General features: G+C 50.6%; 1 protein-coding gene across 1 annotated transcript in view; it reads right to left on the bottom strand.

The window, feature by feature from the left end:
- Positions 1-15,668, bottom strand: part of APEH (acylaminoacyl-peptide hydrolase) — an 883,124-nt gene that overhangs the window by 254,936 nt on the left and 612,520 nt on the right. Inside the window, exon 15 of the mRNA XM_086938781.1 lies at positions 5,858-5,996. Within this exon, the coding sequence (XP_086794907.1) occupies positions 5,858-5,996 (139 nt within the window). The remainder of the gene's footprint in view (positions 1-5,857; positions 5,997-15,668) is intronic.

Genomic DNA, 15,668 nt, shown 5'->3' on the forward strand with positions numbered 1-15,668 from the left:
CTGCCTTGCTACCTCTGCAGCCCGTAGGAGGGGAGTCAGATCGTTATTACAACAGACAAATCACTTACATTATCCTTCACTAATAGCACACATCTGATGTCTTCAAGTCTAAAGTAATCTACCCGCAGTACCTCCCATCTCCCCATTATCGGTTGCACCCCTGTCATACTTATCAACCAGAAAGTGCTTCAGTCCTGTTCTTCCAACGATCCACCAGCCGCTTCGTCTAGTAGATGCTGCTCCGGATTCCGGTGATGTTCTTTGGACCAGCTCTTTAATGCCTTCTGTAGAGCTTTCCGGTCCGTGAATATGTGGGAGCGACCTTGTCTGTTGACCCGTAGCTTAGCTGATACAGCATGGCATAGTCCAAGTCCCTCAATTGCTTGTTCATGGGGATAATTTGGCTGTGCGTTTCCTGCACTCGCACAGTAAAGTCCAGGTAGAGCGATATCATAGAGCCTTCATACACCAACGATTGTTTTCTCTTGCGAGCTGCAGTGCAGTACCTCTGTGCCTATATATTTTTTTTAAAATCGTTTTATTGTAAAACAAAAAAAACCAACAGCAGGTGCCTTAAATCAGGAAGTCAACAACAATATTCAGTCAACATGGCTGGACAGTCGGGTAACCCCTCAGGAAACAGTAGTCATCTTGTATGACGGCGGGCTGCCCAAGAACATACAGAAGATTACGGGCAATGCTAATAGCGTCTCTGTGAGTCCCACCACTCGAAACAACAGGATATTGGGAGACAGGATAATAATGAGTGGCAAAAGAGTAAAACATGTTTGAGCAGCAAGCAATCGATTAGCACAACCGATACCCAGTAACAAGCAGGCACGTAGGGAAAAACAAAGGAAATAACGCCATTCCCGAGGCCCGTCCACCCGATGACTAGGACCATCCGTCTAAGGGCACCCAATAACAAAAGCGGTACAGGAGATTGAACATACAGAACAAAAAGGGAGACAATACAACAAACCCCGACCCCCCACCCTGCACCCCTGCATAAGGCTTCCGCCCAACCCCAACTAGCAGTGTGCCTGTCGCCCCGACGAACTGGGTACTAAAAGTAGAAAAAAGAGTGGGGGAGGAAATCGACATATAGGCTCCCGGACTCCCCTCCCCCCACCAGAGACAAACAACCCCCAACTATCACCAAAGGTTTCAGGATATTTAGTCAGAACAATCATGGGGAGTTATAAGCATCACCCAACCCTCCGCAAAATAAGGTAGCAAATCCCATATCCATCGTTGCCATAATATCAGCCCCATTTAGACAATCTCATCCTTGGCCCTTCCGATCTGTAATGCGGGCTCTCACAGGCGGAACCACTCCCTCAACAGCAGAAGCGAAATGAAAAAGGAGTTTAACAAAGTTCAGTCCACCGAAAGTCAAGAGTGGTAGGCCATCCGGAACGCCAGGCACGCTCGAGCACCCCCTCTCCGACAGTGAGGCCAGACGCTGTTTCCTCTAAAAACATGATGAAACTGCCATGGAGGAAGAAAACGTCAGAAAAAACCAAAAGTCAGAAAAGAGAGACTCCGGAAACAGAGAGCCGAGTGATTCCACCTCCAGTGGACAAAATATCAATTGCGGCATCGCGCACACGAGTACAAGAGTATCCTCGGGTACTTTCTCGCTGGCCAAGGGCTTCGATACTGCATCCAACTCGGGGCCATCATCACCGACCAGGCGTGCACCGCGGGAGACCCCACTCGTGTAAAATCATGCTGCAGATCAGTGTCTGGTCTCAGGCCCACAGTCCCAACTGCTCCAGTGGACAGTTTGTGGACCATGTCTTCCACATGCAAATGTAGAGCCCCGATGGCGACCAAGACAATCCTCAGCGACGGTTTGCACTCCGTCCAACCCATCTCCCCTCATTCACTGGCAGGTAAGCGCTAGGTCCCCAGAGTGACCAACTCTCCGAGGGAACAGGCAAGAACGGAGCGGAAGGCCACGCAAGGTGGCCGATCAAGTACCGCCACAGCAAGCGATCCTCTGTCGCCGCGAGCGAGGATCCCGACCCTTCGAACCCGGGGAGGGACCGCACCCGGTCTCCGGGACAGGGGACTCCCGCCCACGGCCACAACAGCCTCGTAGCACACTTCTTCAATGTTAGCCAGGCCGAGTGACCGCCATCAGAATCGGGCAAAATGACCTCCGCAGCGAGAGACCGGACATCGCCCAGGTCCCACGGCCAATGTTATTCAACTGCAACCCGGCCGCAGCCGGGGTAGGCCGAGAATTACAACACGGTGTAACTCCATCGATCGAGTCAGTAGAACACTTGGGATTGCACCATCGGACTCAGCAACGGTTCCTACAGATGGAGGTCGGGCTTAGAATCAGGATATCTAACAGGATAGTCCGGCGGGGGACGAAGGCCGGCGGAGCCGGGAGCCTAAGCGGCCATCTTGTTTGCGAGCGTAGCTACTCACCCCTCTGTCCCTATAGTTGAGTAGTTTTGCAATGATTGGCCCAGGAGGTGCCCCCGGAGGTGGGTGGGGCCCCAGGGAGCAATGAGCTCTCTCCACCGCAAACATATTGGAGAAGACCCCGTCGCTAGGAGGTTGACCAGCATCTTCTCTAGGAATTGTTCCATGTTACCAGTCGGGGTCGACACCGGAAGGCCAGTAATCCTGAGGTTACATCGACGCAACCAGGCTTCTAAGTCCTCTGTTTTATCTTGAAATATGCAGAGGACCCTACCAAGCTGCTTGTGATCCGAGTCTAGCGTAGTGTGTGCCTCCTCCACTTCCATGATCCTCCGTTCGGACATGTCCAGGCACTCCGCGTGTTTGTCCAGACGTTCCACCATTCTATCCATACGGTATGAGAGTGCGTCCATCTTGGTGCCTAGGGAGGTGATGCCACTCTGCAAGCTCTTTTCCATGGATAGGAGCATACTGCAAATATCTGTACTAGTATCTCCGGCTGTAGGGGAGTGAGACCTGGAGGCCTTAACTGTAGTGGCATCGTGGGATTTCGAGCGTTTCTGCTCAAAGGAGAGTTTGGGTTGCGCTTTGTCCACTCTACCCATAATTGCCTCTAGATGAGACTACCACACAAGATCCTGCAGCTCTACTGCACCAGTACCCCTGTCTCAGAATGGTGAGGGCACACTTGTTGCACTTTAGGATCTCCCAGCCCCCGGCACTCCCGCCAGCTATGCAGTTGGGCTTCGATGGGAAACGTCTTAGTAGATCCTTCCCCAGGGGACCACTCTTAACACCAGACCCAGCCTCCTCAACCTCCGGGCCATATGCGCATGAGAAGCACCCCAATATGCTATCCACTTTCCGGGGCTTTAGTTTCAGCAGTGTAGCGCGTAACAATTAAATTATACATTTTTTCCAGTATATCACCGCCGGGGTCTTCTTGCTCTGCAATTCTCCCAAAAGCCAGCCCAAATACTGCACTCTTCTCACAACTGCCCACAGAACAGCAGCCCTGTGGTGAGAGTGGGGCCCAATTTCTAATCGCCCAGAGGTACACCCGCCCTCTATGGCCGCACGTCCCTCCTAGGCCTCCAATGCCACCGACTGCCGCACCTCAATGGCAGTATCCACCAGCACGCTGCAGGGAGTTGCTTATTGTAAGTGGTGTCCCACACGCAGCCCTCAACTACACCGTGTTCACTCTCCGCGCCTCTTCTCCCGGCCTGGCGCTCCTCAGACCAAGCGCTGAGTCACAAAATGGCGGATTCCTGATGCCAGGGACCCCGCCCGGGGTATCGAGCCCAATGCTTCTCCGTGTGGGGCTGCAGCCGAGCTCACCTGTGATCCCCAGCGCCCTCGAGCGCGGTCCAGCTCCGGGTGGCGATTTTCAAGCTGCAGTCTCTCGCGCTCTCTACAGCGCGACTGGGAGCCTCCAAGCAGTCTTTCAGCTCCGCTCTAAATGCTGCAGTTTCTACTCTACTGCACCAGCACGCAGCAATTACGATCTCACCCGCTCTGCTCCAACTTTCGCAGCACCCCTAGGGGAAATTTCACAGCTGATCGCCCGGGTCTCTCCCAGCGCCGGACGGGTCCCCGACAAGCCTGCGGCACGCTACCCTACGCAGCCCCGCCCACCACACCACGAGAGCTCAGGGATTTCAGGCCTGCTGCACGGTCATCCCAACAGGCTCGTTTCTCCAGGAAGGCTGGTCGTAGAAAGGCCGGCTTTCGCTCCACACCTCACAGGTGTATTCTGACACCCACATCCGGGCCTGGAAGAGCAAAAGCTGTACAATGCTGACGGATAACTGAAGGATTGTCAGACGGCTTTACGGAGCTACGGGCTCAAGCAGCCATCTTGGTCACGAGCAAGCTCCGCCCGCCCCGCTTTCTATATATTTTACAGAACACACTGCTTTGGGTGCCCGATGCCCATTTTAGGGCAATCCAGGGTGAGATCAGATGGGGGGGCTAGAATCGCTCTTAATAAACTAACTAGGGGCTGGTATGAGGGTGGGATAGCCCTTCTGGATATACAAACATACTACCAGGTGGCGCAACTGACAGTAATCAACCAATGGGGTCATCAACCTATTACAGAACAAGCCTTGCGCATTTATCGCCTGGCCCTACAGCCCAGGGGTATTTACGTACACTATACATTAAACCAAGGGACTATCCCCTGAAAGGGCCTACAGCTCGGACGGTCCAGCTGTGGCACTCTACACTCTATAAGCTGGGCTGGAAGAACAAGATCACCCTAGCGACACCCCTCTGGGACTCGGACCTTCTGGGGGACATGGGTAGGAGGCAGGGGTTTGACAAATGGGACATGCTGGGTATCTCGCAAGTGGGAGTCGTATATTCTGGATCGGGAATAATACTTTTCGCTGACCTACAAAAAACATAGATATTGGCACCCACCGAGGCTTTCCGATATATACAACTCAGTCACGCCCTGAGAGCAAGAATGCCTAGGGAGGGAACCCTGCCAGAATCCTCTCCCTTAGGAAACAGACTACTAGAGGAACATATCCCCAGAAAAGGCAATCTCACTAACATACAGGAAGCTTGTGAATAACGCTCCGGATATGTTAAGCTGGTTGAGGGAAAACCAGGAGAGGGAGATCACGGTCATGCAAGAAGGAGTGTGGCCCAACTCCCTAGCCTCCTAGGCTAATAGGTCCCTCTTACGCCTAATGCAACTCAAAATACTGCATAGGGCTTATATTTCCAGCCCTGGGAAGAGATACAGACTTGCTCTGCCGCAGAGGCTGCGGGATGGAGGGAACGTTCTTCCACATAACATTGCCTGCCCCATAAGTCAATCTTATTGGGACAAGACAACACAAACCCTGAACAAGGTCCACAAGTTGGTACTGCAATAATTGGCCAAGTGGTACCTGCTCAATGTATGGGATGCTACTAATCTGGGGGGAGCAGACCAAATTGGTGTAACGCTGAGCTGGATGATAACAAAAAGGAATATAGCGCAAAATTGGGGGGTTGAAGCAGCACGACCCTAAGAGACTGGGAGAGAGATAAGGACTGGTGTATGTTGCCGAAAATCTCATCTATGAAAACAGAGGCTGCCCTCAACAGTGGGGGAAGGTGTGGAAAAGATGGAATGCATACAGAGGCTTCCCATGCAGAGCCCCGGTGGCCCCATCAAGACACTCTACATCTGAAGATGAGGAAGATTAAGTGTAGGTCTTTGAGGGTGGGAGAGGAATGGACGAAGTATCAATGTTATGTGATATTGTGCATGCGCTGCTGCAGAATGGCCTTGATATACAATGGCATAATACAAATAGTGGTGTAATGTAACCTCCTACCTGTTTGTTCTAAAATAAAAAGAGGTTTAAAAAAAATAAAGAATACAATTCTGTGCAAGTCATATGTTACTACTTACGATACGTGGGATTTTCCTGTTCAGGAGGTGGTGTAAAGATCTTTATCTGCCATTGGATATCCAGCTCAGGATCATCTTCCTCAAGACATACCCAGATTATCTCATCCTCCTTCTCCACATCAGGCAGGAATCCCACTTTCTAGTAGGACAATAAGGACCAGTTAACAGAAACCAACATCTCTATTGCATGCCTCCAAACTCATAGTCCTGCTGAGTGAACAGGAATAAAAATTTAAAATATGCACATAACTAGCACATTGTCTTCAATATTGTAATATATTCAGTATTATTCAACATTACAAATATACAAATATCTGTGAGCAGAGTTAATAGTTCTCCTATTCACTTGATCCAGGTAACAGAAACTGCTATGTAACATATCTGTTTCACCAGCTATGCAGGAAAGGTGGATAGGAAATTAATTAATAAAAACTAGAAGACTATTCTAAAAGCAGATAATGGGTTCTACCCAAAAGCTGAATATTTCAGTAAAGCAGATTGCAGGCAGGAGACAGAACGCATTTGAACGCATTTGACGTCAATTTGAGATTACTTGCTATCCCCTGAGGCGGAAGCCGGGGGCATCTTTCTTTCCCTGTGATTTTATTTTGATTGAGAGTGTGCGTGTGACGTGACTTCGACTGTCTGTATGCCGGGTGATTTGGGCTATAGACACCACGCTGACCTGCCGATTTTAAAACTTGTGTATATTTTAAAAGGTGCATTTTAATTGTTAAGACAGACCTCGCTGTTGGTCCGGACGACATCTCTACGTCCCAGGGGCCCGACCTGCTCTCTCTCCCCCGGCGCAGCTGAGCACAGCGCTCTCGCCGGCCGGGAGAACGCGGAACCGCCATCTTGGGGGGAGGCAGGGTAGCGCTCCAGCTCCTGGACGCCTCCCGCCCTCCCTCACTATTTAAGTTCCTCTGCCCCTTGCCTCTACAGATTACTTGCTATCCCCTGAGGCGGAAGCCGGGGGCATCTTTCTTTCCCTGTGATTTTATTTTGATTGAGAGTGTGCGTGTGACGTGACTTCGACTGTCTGTATGCCGGGTGATTTGGGCTATAGACACCACGCTGACCTGCCGATTTTAAAACTTGTGTATATTTTAAAAGGTGCATTTTAATTGTTAAGACAGACCTCGCTGTTGGTCCGGACGACATCTCTACGTCCCAGGGGCCCGACCTGCTCTCTCTCCCCCGGCGCAGCTGAGCACAGCGCTCTCGCCGGCCGGGAGAACGCGGAACCGCCATCTTGGGGGGAGGCAGGGTAGCGCTCCAGCTCCTGGACGCCTCCCGCCCTCCCTCACTATTTAAGTTCCTCTGCCCCTTGCCTCTACAGATTACTTGCTATCCCCTGAGGCGGAAGCCGGGGGCATCTTTCTTTCCCTGTGATTTTATTTTGATTGAGAGTGTGCGTGTGACGTGACTTCGACTGTCTGTATGCCGGGTGATTTGGGCTATAGACACCACGCTGACCTGCCGATTTTAAAACTTGTGTATATTTTAAAAGGTGCATTTTAATTGTTAAGACAGACCTCGCTGTTGGTCCGGACGACATCTCTACGTCCCAGGGGCCCGACCTGCTCTCTCTCCCCCGGCGCAGCTGAGCACAGCGCTCTCGCCGGCCGGGAGAACGCGGAACCGCCATCTTGGGGGGAGGCAGGGTAGCGCTCCAGCTCCTGGACGCCTCCCGCCCTCCCTCACTATTTAAGTTCCTCTGCCCCTTGCCTCTACAGATTACTTGCTATCCCCTGAGGCGGAAGCCGGGGGCATCTTTCTTTCCCTGTGATTTTATTTTGATTGAGAGTGTGCGTGTGACGTGACTTCGACTGTCTGTATGCCGGGTGATTTGGGCTATAGACACCACGCTGACCTGCCGATTTTAAAACTTGTGTATATTTTAAAAGGTGCATTTTAATTGTTAAGACAGACCTCGCTGTTGGTCCGGACGACATCTCTACGTCCCAGGGGCCCGACCTGCTCTCTCTCCCCCGGCGCAGCTGAGCACAGCGCTCTCGCCGGCCGGGAGAACGCGGAACCGCCATCTTGGGGGGAGGCAGGGTAGCGCTCCAGCTCCTGGACGCCTCCCGCCCTCCCTCACTATTTAAGTTCCTCTGCCCCTTGCCTCTACAGATTACTTGCTATCCCCTGAGGCGGAAGCCGGGGGCATCTTTCTTTCCCTGTGATTTTATTTTGATTGAGAGTGTGCGTGTGACGTGACTTCGACTGTCTGTATGCCGGGTGATTTGGGCTATAGACACCACGCTGACCTGCCGATTTTAAAACTTGTGTATATTTTAAAAGGTGCATTTTAATTGTTAAGACAGACCTCGCTGTTGGTCCGGACGACATCTCTACGTCCCAGGGGCCCGACCTGCTCTCTCTCCCCCGGCGCAGCTGAGCACAGCGCTCTCGCCGGCCGGGAGAACGCGGAACCGCCATCTTGGGGGGAGGCAGGGTAGCGCTCCAGCTCCTGGACGCCTCCCACCCTCCTCCCACCGTTTGATGGACTCGGATATAAAGAAGGGACCTTCCCGTCCGCGCAGCGGGCGGGCGCAGCGGGCGCGCCGATGGCGCGCCGAAGGCGCGCCTAAGGCAAGCCCGTCTGCGCCCGTCCGCGCCGGACCCGCGCCCAGTGCCAGTCCCCCTGCCTCTCACACCCCAAAATCCTCCTGGACTTCGGATCAATTGCTCCTATTTCGCCCTGGCACTTGCATTCCCTTAACCCGCTGTAATCCCCATGATCTGGACTTTACGGCATATACCTGTCCTCACTGCAACGCCACTCTCCCTATGATATCTAAATCTCCTTTAACTCCCGTGACCGTCAAAAGCCAGCCTTCTACCACTTTAAAAGCGGCATTAATCAATTGCAGATCCCTCCCAGCTCACGCCTCTGATATCTGGCTATCACTCGACACCCATAAATGGGACATCCTGTTTCTTACTGAAACATGGATCAAAGATTCTTCTAAACCAGCCATCCACCTCGCCATTCCCCCCGGTTATTGTTTTATTGGTATTAACCGAGACAACTCTAAGTCTGGAGGAGGCCTTGCGGTAATCGCCAAATCTCATTTTAAACTTAATCTTACGAAAATTCCTAATCTCGGCCTCATTGAAGCCGCTTATTTCACGGTTGCTGACTCTGCTCGCACTATCTGTGCAGGCATATTGGTCTACAACCCCCCCCCCTTTGACTTCCTCCTCTCTACATGCTTTGATGCATTCTATTGCAGATTATTCTCTCAAACATTCCCATTTTACTGTACTAGGTGATTTTAACCTCCATATTGATAACCCCTCCTGCTCACAAGCCTCTTCCCTGTTAGAAACTTTACTTGGACTTAGCTTGCCCCAATTAGTTATTGGTCCCACCCATATTGCAGGCCATACACTTGACCTCATCTTTTCCAACCATCCTGGCATCACTTCTTCTCCTCCGATTCCCATTACTTGGACAGATCATTTCCTGATTCCTTTTTCCATCACGGCCCCTTCCCCTCCCTCCCCCACCCCTCTTAACAGAGCCAGAGGTCGGAAATGGGCCAAGGTAACCTGTGATTCCTTGGAAAGCCATTTACATTTCCAACTCAACCAGCTAGAAGATCTCGATTCAGAGACCACTAGATTCAATTCGACTCTTTGCGCCGCTCTTGACGCTGTTGCCCCTTATGTTCCACTCACTTCTTCCAGATCTCGTCCCTCGGCCCCGTGGTTTTCTCCTCTGCTTCGTGAGGAGAAAAGTAAATGTAAGCAGTTGGAACGTAAATGGAGACAGGATTATGACCCTCTAGCCAAACTGGCTTATAAATCAGCCCGGAACCATTTTCACAAACTGAAACGCTCCTCTATGAGAACTTTCTTCTCCACCCTCATCCAACAGGCACATAACTCCTCCAAAACTCTTTTCTCTATTGTGAAAGACTTTGCAAATCCCCCGGCTGCAAAATCCCAATGTACCCCCACCCAAAATCTGTGCAATGGACTTTCGGATTACTTTCAGGAGAAAATAGTCAAACTCTCCTCCTCCTTTGCCACGGTATCTTTTAACCCCCCCTGTAGATAATCCTTGTTCCACTCCCTGTTCTTTCAATTCTTTTAATGAGCTAACCCCAGACCTTGCGCTGTCTTTGCTACTCAGCGTAAAGTCTGGTTCCCCTTTGGACCCAGTTCCGGCTAGAGTCATGGGCATTCTTGCCCCGGTTCTAGTAAACCCATTTCTCTCCATCTGGAATACCTCCCTGTCCTCTGGACAGTTTCCTTCAGTGTGGAAGCAGGCCAGGCTAATTCCCATACTGAAGAAACCTGGTGCTGACCCCCTATTATTCAGCAACTATCGGCCTATATCACTCCTGCCCAAACCAGCTAAGATCTTGGAGAAGGTGGTACAGAAACAGCTGGCACGGTATCTAGAATCTAACCAGCTCCTTCATGACTCCCAGTCCGGTTTCAGAACCGGTTACAGCACTGAGACGGCGCTGGTAGAAGTCTCTGAGATCATTAGGGAATCAGTGGATAGGGGCGAGGAGGCCATGCTGGTCCTCCTCGACCTATCCGCTGCATTTGATACTGTTTCCCATAATATACTTGCCACCCGTCTACAACAGTTAGGGGTAGGAGGTTCAGTGCTGGCCTGGATTAAATCTTTTTTGTCCAGTCGTTCTCAGAGGGTTACGTTGCACCCTTTTGAATCTGAGGACAAACCCCTCTTGTGCGGAGTGCCCCAGGGCTCGGCCTTGAGCCCTTTATTGTTTAATGCCTATGTAGCTCCTCTTGCCGGGGTAGTTGAGTCTTATGGTGTCAGAGTGGTCTCTTATGCTGACGACACTCAGCTTGTCTTCTCCTTCAGCGACCACTCTGACTCCCACTTTTCCAACTTTAGAAACTGCCTTGGCAACATTTGCACATGGATGGCATCTAATCACCTTGCCCTTAACACAGATAAAACGGAGGTTCTCTTTTTCAGTAAGAAATCCCCCCCTCCTGCTAATCTCTGGTGGCCCACTGTTTTGAATCCTCCCCCCTCTCCTGTACAAGCGGCTCGTAACCTTGGTTTTACCTTTGACAATGCTTTGTCTGGAAGGGTCCAAATCAACAAAGTGGTAGGTGCTTGTTTCTCTAAAATGCGAATGATCAGGAAAATTTTCCCTTACCTCCCGCAATCATCTCGCAAAACAGTCGTTCAGGCTCTCATTACCACCCACCTTGACTATGCGAATAGTCTTTATGCAGGTGCTCCCCTTTACCTAATTGACCGCCTGCAAATTGTCCAGAATGCGGCAGCGCGGCTCATTGGTAATATCCCCGCTCGTACCTCGGTCAGGACATACCGGGATGAGCTTCACTGGCTTCCCATAGCCCGTCGCATTGATTTTAAAATTCTGACCCTGACATTCCGAGCAATTCATGGAATTGGCCCTCTCTATCTGAGAAAGCGTCTTATGATCTCTTCGTCAGTTAGACACCTAAGATCTAATAGTCTGCGTCTTCTGACGGTGCCAAGATTTAGGCTTTCTCGTAGTGGCGGCAGATCTTTTACCGTAACTGCGGCTAAGCTCTGGAATAGCCTTCCTTTTGATCTCAGGTTCTCGGATTCTGAGCTAGCCTTCCGTCGCCAACTTAAGACCTGGTTGTTTACTATTCATTAGGGCTGCAGTTCTTTTAGGTTCAGTATTTTCTTTTCTGGATTGTGATGTATCCTTGGTTTGCTCTTTTGGGGACTTTTATGTAATCTTAGCGCCGGGACACTTCCGCTGGAGGTAGCCGCGCGCTTTATAAGCTTCAAAAATAAATAAATAAAAAAATAAATGCTTTAGACAAAATAAACAAACTCTTTTGGGCCACAACAGATCTGATTATTTAGGAGAACAGGGTTGCTGGAAAATATTGCTGGAGGGGTTTGATGACAGCAAAGGAAAAAAGACTTTGTATGACAATGCATAAGACACTCTTAACATAAAAATAGCATCTTCCATAACTTAATTATAGAGGGCAATGATTACAAAATCCTGATTTTAAGATATGCCACTACCCTTCAGACTGGACAGATATGGCCATATCTGAGGAACAGGCCACACTTTAGCATTTCTTAAGGTAAAGGTTCCATCAGGGTATCTTCCTGATGTGTGGAAGGAATACCCTCCATTTGGTTACATGTGGAGACCATCTTCCTCATGTGGTGAATAGTAGGAGATATGCGTGCCCAAATGTACTCTTAGCCCACACAAAGTAAAGCCTCCTATAATTCTTGTTTAACTTTACAGCTTTGACTTTGAAAATAAAATAGAAATCAGTAGAATGTCAGGCAACAATGTTCCGAAAAACTGCAATTCCTAACCTGGTACTTTCTTCAGACAATGCATCCCCTTATCCTTTGACCACAAGTGCCAAACATGCAGTCGGGAGGATCTGAAGTACTGTACCAACAGGACCTAGGACACCACATGGTCTACTTGCACTACAATGTCAATGATTTTCGGCATGTGAGCCCCACGCAGTGGTGTGGGCAGTGTCTGGGTAACCAGATATAAAGCAATCTCATGCAGATCTCATGCAATATCGCTTCACAGCAAACAAATCCGACATTCCGTCTCCTAACATTGACCCACGAGTTGTCAGCTTCTTACTTCCGAGACCAGACACACCATCTTGATTTATCTAAGAACCTAGGAGTATCCATGATTCCTGCAGGCAGCTACTCCATCTCAATTGCTCCACATGTATCTGCAGAGGGGCTAGCTAACTCAACTAGAACAGATGTACACACGTCAAGAAGAGGCAGCCTTACCGGTGCTCTGAGAAGACATGTCCTCTCAGGTCCCTGGCCATCAATGCCCTTGTCAGGAGGAGGGGGAAAAGCCAGACCTGGAACCCCCTTTTCATATTCATGTCATGACCACACAGGTACGGGACGAGGCGGGTCCCTTTAACCTGATCGGAGGCAGGCCGAAAGGCGGAGCCGGAGTACAGATGTCGCCCTTATTGAGCCTATCGGGATGGAGAGAGGAGGAAAAGCCCGGAACGACAGTGAAGGGAGACTCTGAAAAGCTGCCTGAGGCAAGCGGGACGAGAGAATCATCGGCTTGGGGCTGTGACAGAGACCGCAGAAAAGGAGCAGGACCACAGAACGCTGCAGTGACCCAGCTGCCTGGAGCGAGTGTCGGCGGAATCTGACACCGCTCATCACCCACCACCCCCCAGGAGGAGGGTGGCTGGAACAGGTACGGGCTGTATCCTGGGGGTTGTTTAGGCACCGGGAGGGAACGAGTAGGCAGTCGGAAGGTCACTGCTGTTTTCCTCTTGGGTTCCACTCTTGATCAGACGCGGTGCTCCCCTCACAGCCTGTGTTCCCTCCCTTGCGTTATTATAGAAAAGCCGGTCGGTTGACCCTTGGTTTTCTTTCTTTCCTTTTTAGGGCTCGCCTATACCATTCCGAAGGAATGGATAGGGGAGAATTTTAGGAGGCAAAATAATTGTCAAACCATCGGCGGATTTTCAAACGTTCACGTGAACAAGCACGCGCTTTCCCCCCCCCACAGGCACCATCTGCGTCCACATCAAAGCAATCAGCCTCCCTCCCACTGGCTTCTGAAGCTTCCCCCAGCATGCGCTCGCTCGGGCTCTGGCATTTCTCCTCCCCTAATTATTCACTGCCCACAGCCGGCCAGCGGTACTTTCTGTCTCGCATTTCTCCCCCCCCCCCCCACCTCCCCTGCTTCACATGAACGCTTGTTTTTTAGGCTCGACTTTACTGTTGCTAAACAGACATTTGTTTATCACCAGTGCAAAATCTTGTTTAATTATTTCTTTTCTTTTTTTCTTCATTTCTCTCGATGACTATTTTCTATTTGCCTTTTTTTAAACTTGTTTTTCTTCTCATCTATATGTTGCATGCACATTTCCCTTAGGAGGCTTTTCAGAATCTACCGCCTCTGTATCTTTGATTTCCTCTTACACTCTCCCGTTTTCCCTAACACTCCTCATGCCTCTTACCCTCAAACATGTCCCCGTTTTTCTGCCTTCTCCCAGACTCGTCATTCTCTTTTCTGCAGTACTGCAATCTTATCCGTGTTCTTTACTGCAGCGTTAATTCTCCTTTCTATCCTTCTTTGATTTCCTCTTACACTCTCCCGTTTTCCCTAACACTCCTCGTGCCTTTACCCTCAAACAGGTCCCCGTTTTTCTGCCTTCTCCCAGACTCGTTCTCTTTTCTGCAGTACTGCAATCTTATCCGTGTTCTTTACTGCGGCGTTAAATCTCCTTTCTATCCTGTAAACAGTCCTCCTAGTTTTAATTTATTTTTTTTACGGTGGGAAGGCATGGGTCTCGCGTGGGCATGTGAAGGCAAACATTGTTTTACAAACTTGCTGTTTATAGAAATCAAATCCAATCACTTGGGGACTGAACGCGTCATCTTTAGGGTTTCACAGTTATATTTTATTTTCTGACAGAAATAAACTGGGCTCAATGGTGGGTGGACGTTTCTGATTTTTTTGTAGCGCCTCGAGCTGCTCACCAGTAGCACAGCACTCGGATTTCCATTATTCCGGCTGTAGTGAAGTTGAGCAGTTATCACAGAGGTGCTAAAGTTAAATAAATCACCTCTTTTCCTCCCGTATCAGGGTTTCCGGTGCACCTAAAATGTAATCAGCCGCAAGGAGAGACTCTGGTGACATCCGCTTCAGGTCATAACATTCACGCATGCAAATATGTCAGCGCCGCTCGCGTATCAGGGATGCAAAGAAGTCTCCCACGTGCAATTACTGCAGATTACATTACCTGCATGCTTTGGAACTTGTAATATTGGCCTACCGTCCTATATTGCATATTTTATGGAAAGAGCAGGGGTTTGCATCTTTCCAGTAACGTCCCCTGATAGTACTCATTTTTTGTGCCTTCTTCTCCTCTGATTGTACTCATTTTTCGTGCCTTCTGCTCCCATGATTTTTCTTGCCTTCTGCTCTCCTGATTGCCCTCGTTTTCTTGCCTTCTGCTTCCCTGATTGTACTATCCATCCACCCCACTCCATCCATCCATCCCACTCCATCCATCCATCCATCTCCATCCATCCATCCCACTCCATCCCCCCACTCCATCCATCCATCCCCCCACTCCATCCATACATCCCCCCACTCCATCCATCCATCCATCCCCCTCTCCATCCATCCATCCATCCATCCCCCACTCCATCCATCCATCCCACTCCATCCATCAATCCCCCCACTCCATCCATCCATCCCACTCCATCCATCCCTCCGTCCCACTCCATCCATCCATCCCCCCACTCCATCCATCCACCCCACTCCATCCATCCATCCATCCATCCTACTCCATCCATCCATCTCCATCCATCCCACTCCATCCATCCATCCCCCAGCTCCATCCATCCATCCCCCCACTCCATCCATCCATCCCCCCACTCCATCCATCCATCCCCCCCACTCCATCCATCCATCCATCCATTTCCATCCATCCATCCCCCCACTCCGTCCATCCATCCATCCCCCCACTCCATCCATCCATCCCCCCACTCCATCCATCCATCCCCCACTCCATCCATCCATCCCCGCACTCCATCCATCCCCGTACTCCATCCATCCACCCATCCGTTCACCAACTCCATCCATCCCTCCCCGCCCCACACTCCATCCCTCCCCCGCCCCACACTCCATCCCTCCCCCGCCCCACACTCCATCCCTCCCCCGGACCACACTCCATCCCTCGCCCACACTCCATCCCTCGCCCTCTTGCCCTGCCTCTATCTCTCACCCTGCCTCTATCTCTCGCCCTCCCTCTATCTATCTTT

The sequence above is a fragment of the Lissotriton vulgaris genome, chromosome 9 (assembly GCF_964263255.1).
Source record: "Lissotriton vulgaris chromosome 9, aLisVul1.2, whole genome shotgun sequence".
NCBI classification, from domain to species: Eukaryota; Metazoa; Chordata; class Amphibia; order Caudata; family Salamandridae; genus Lissotriton; species Lissotriton vulgaris.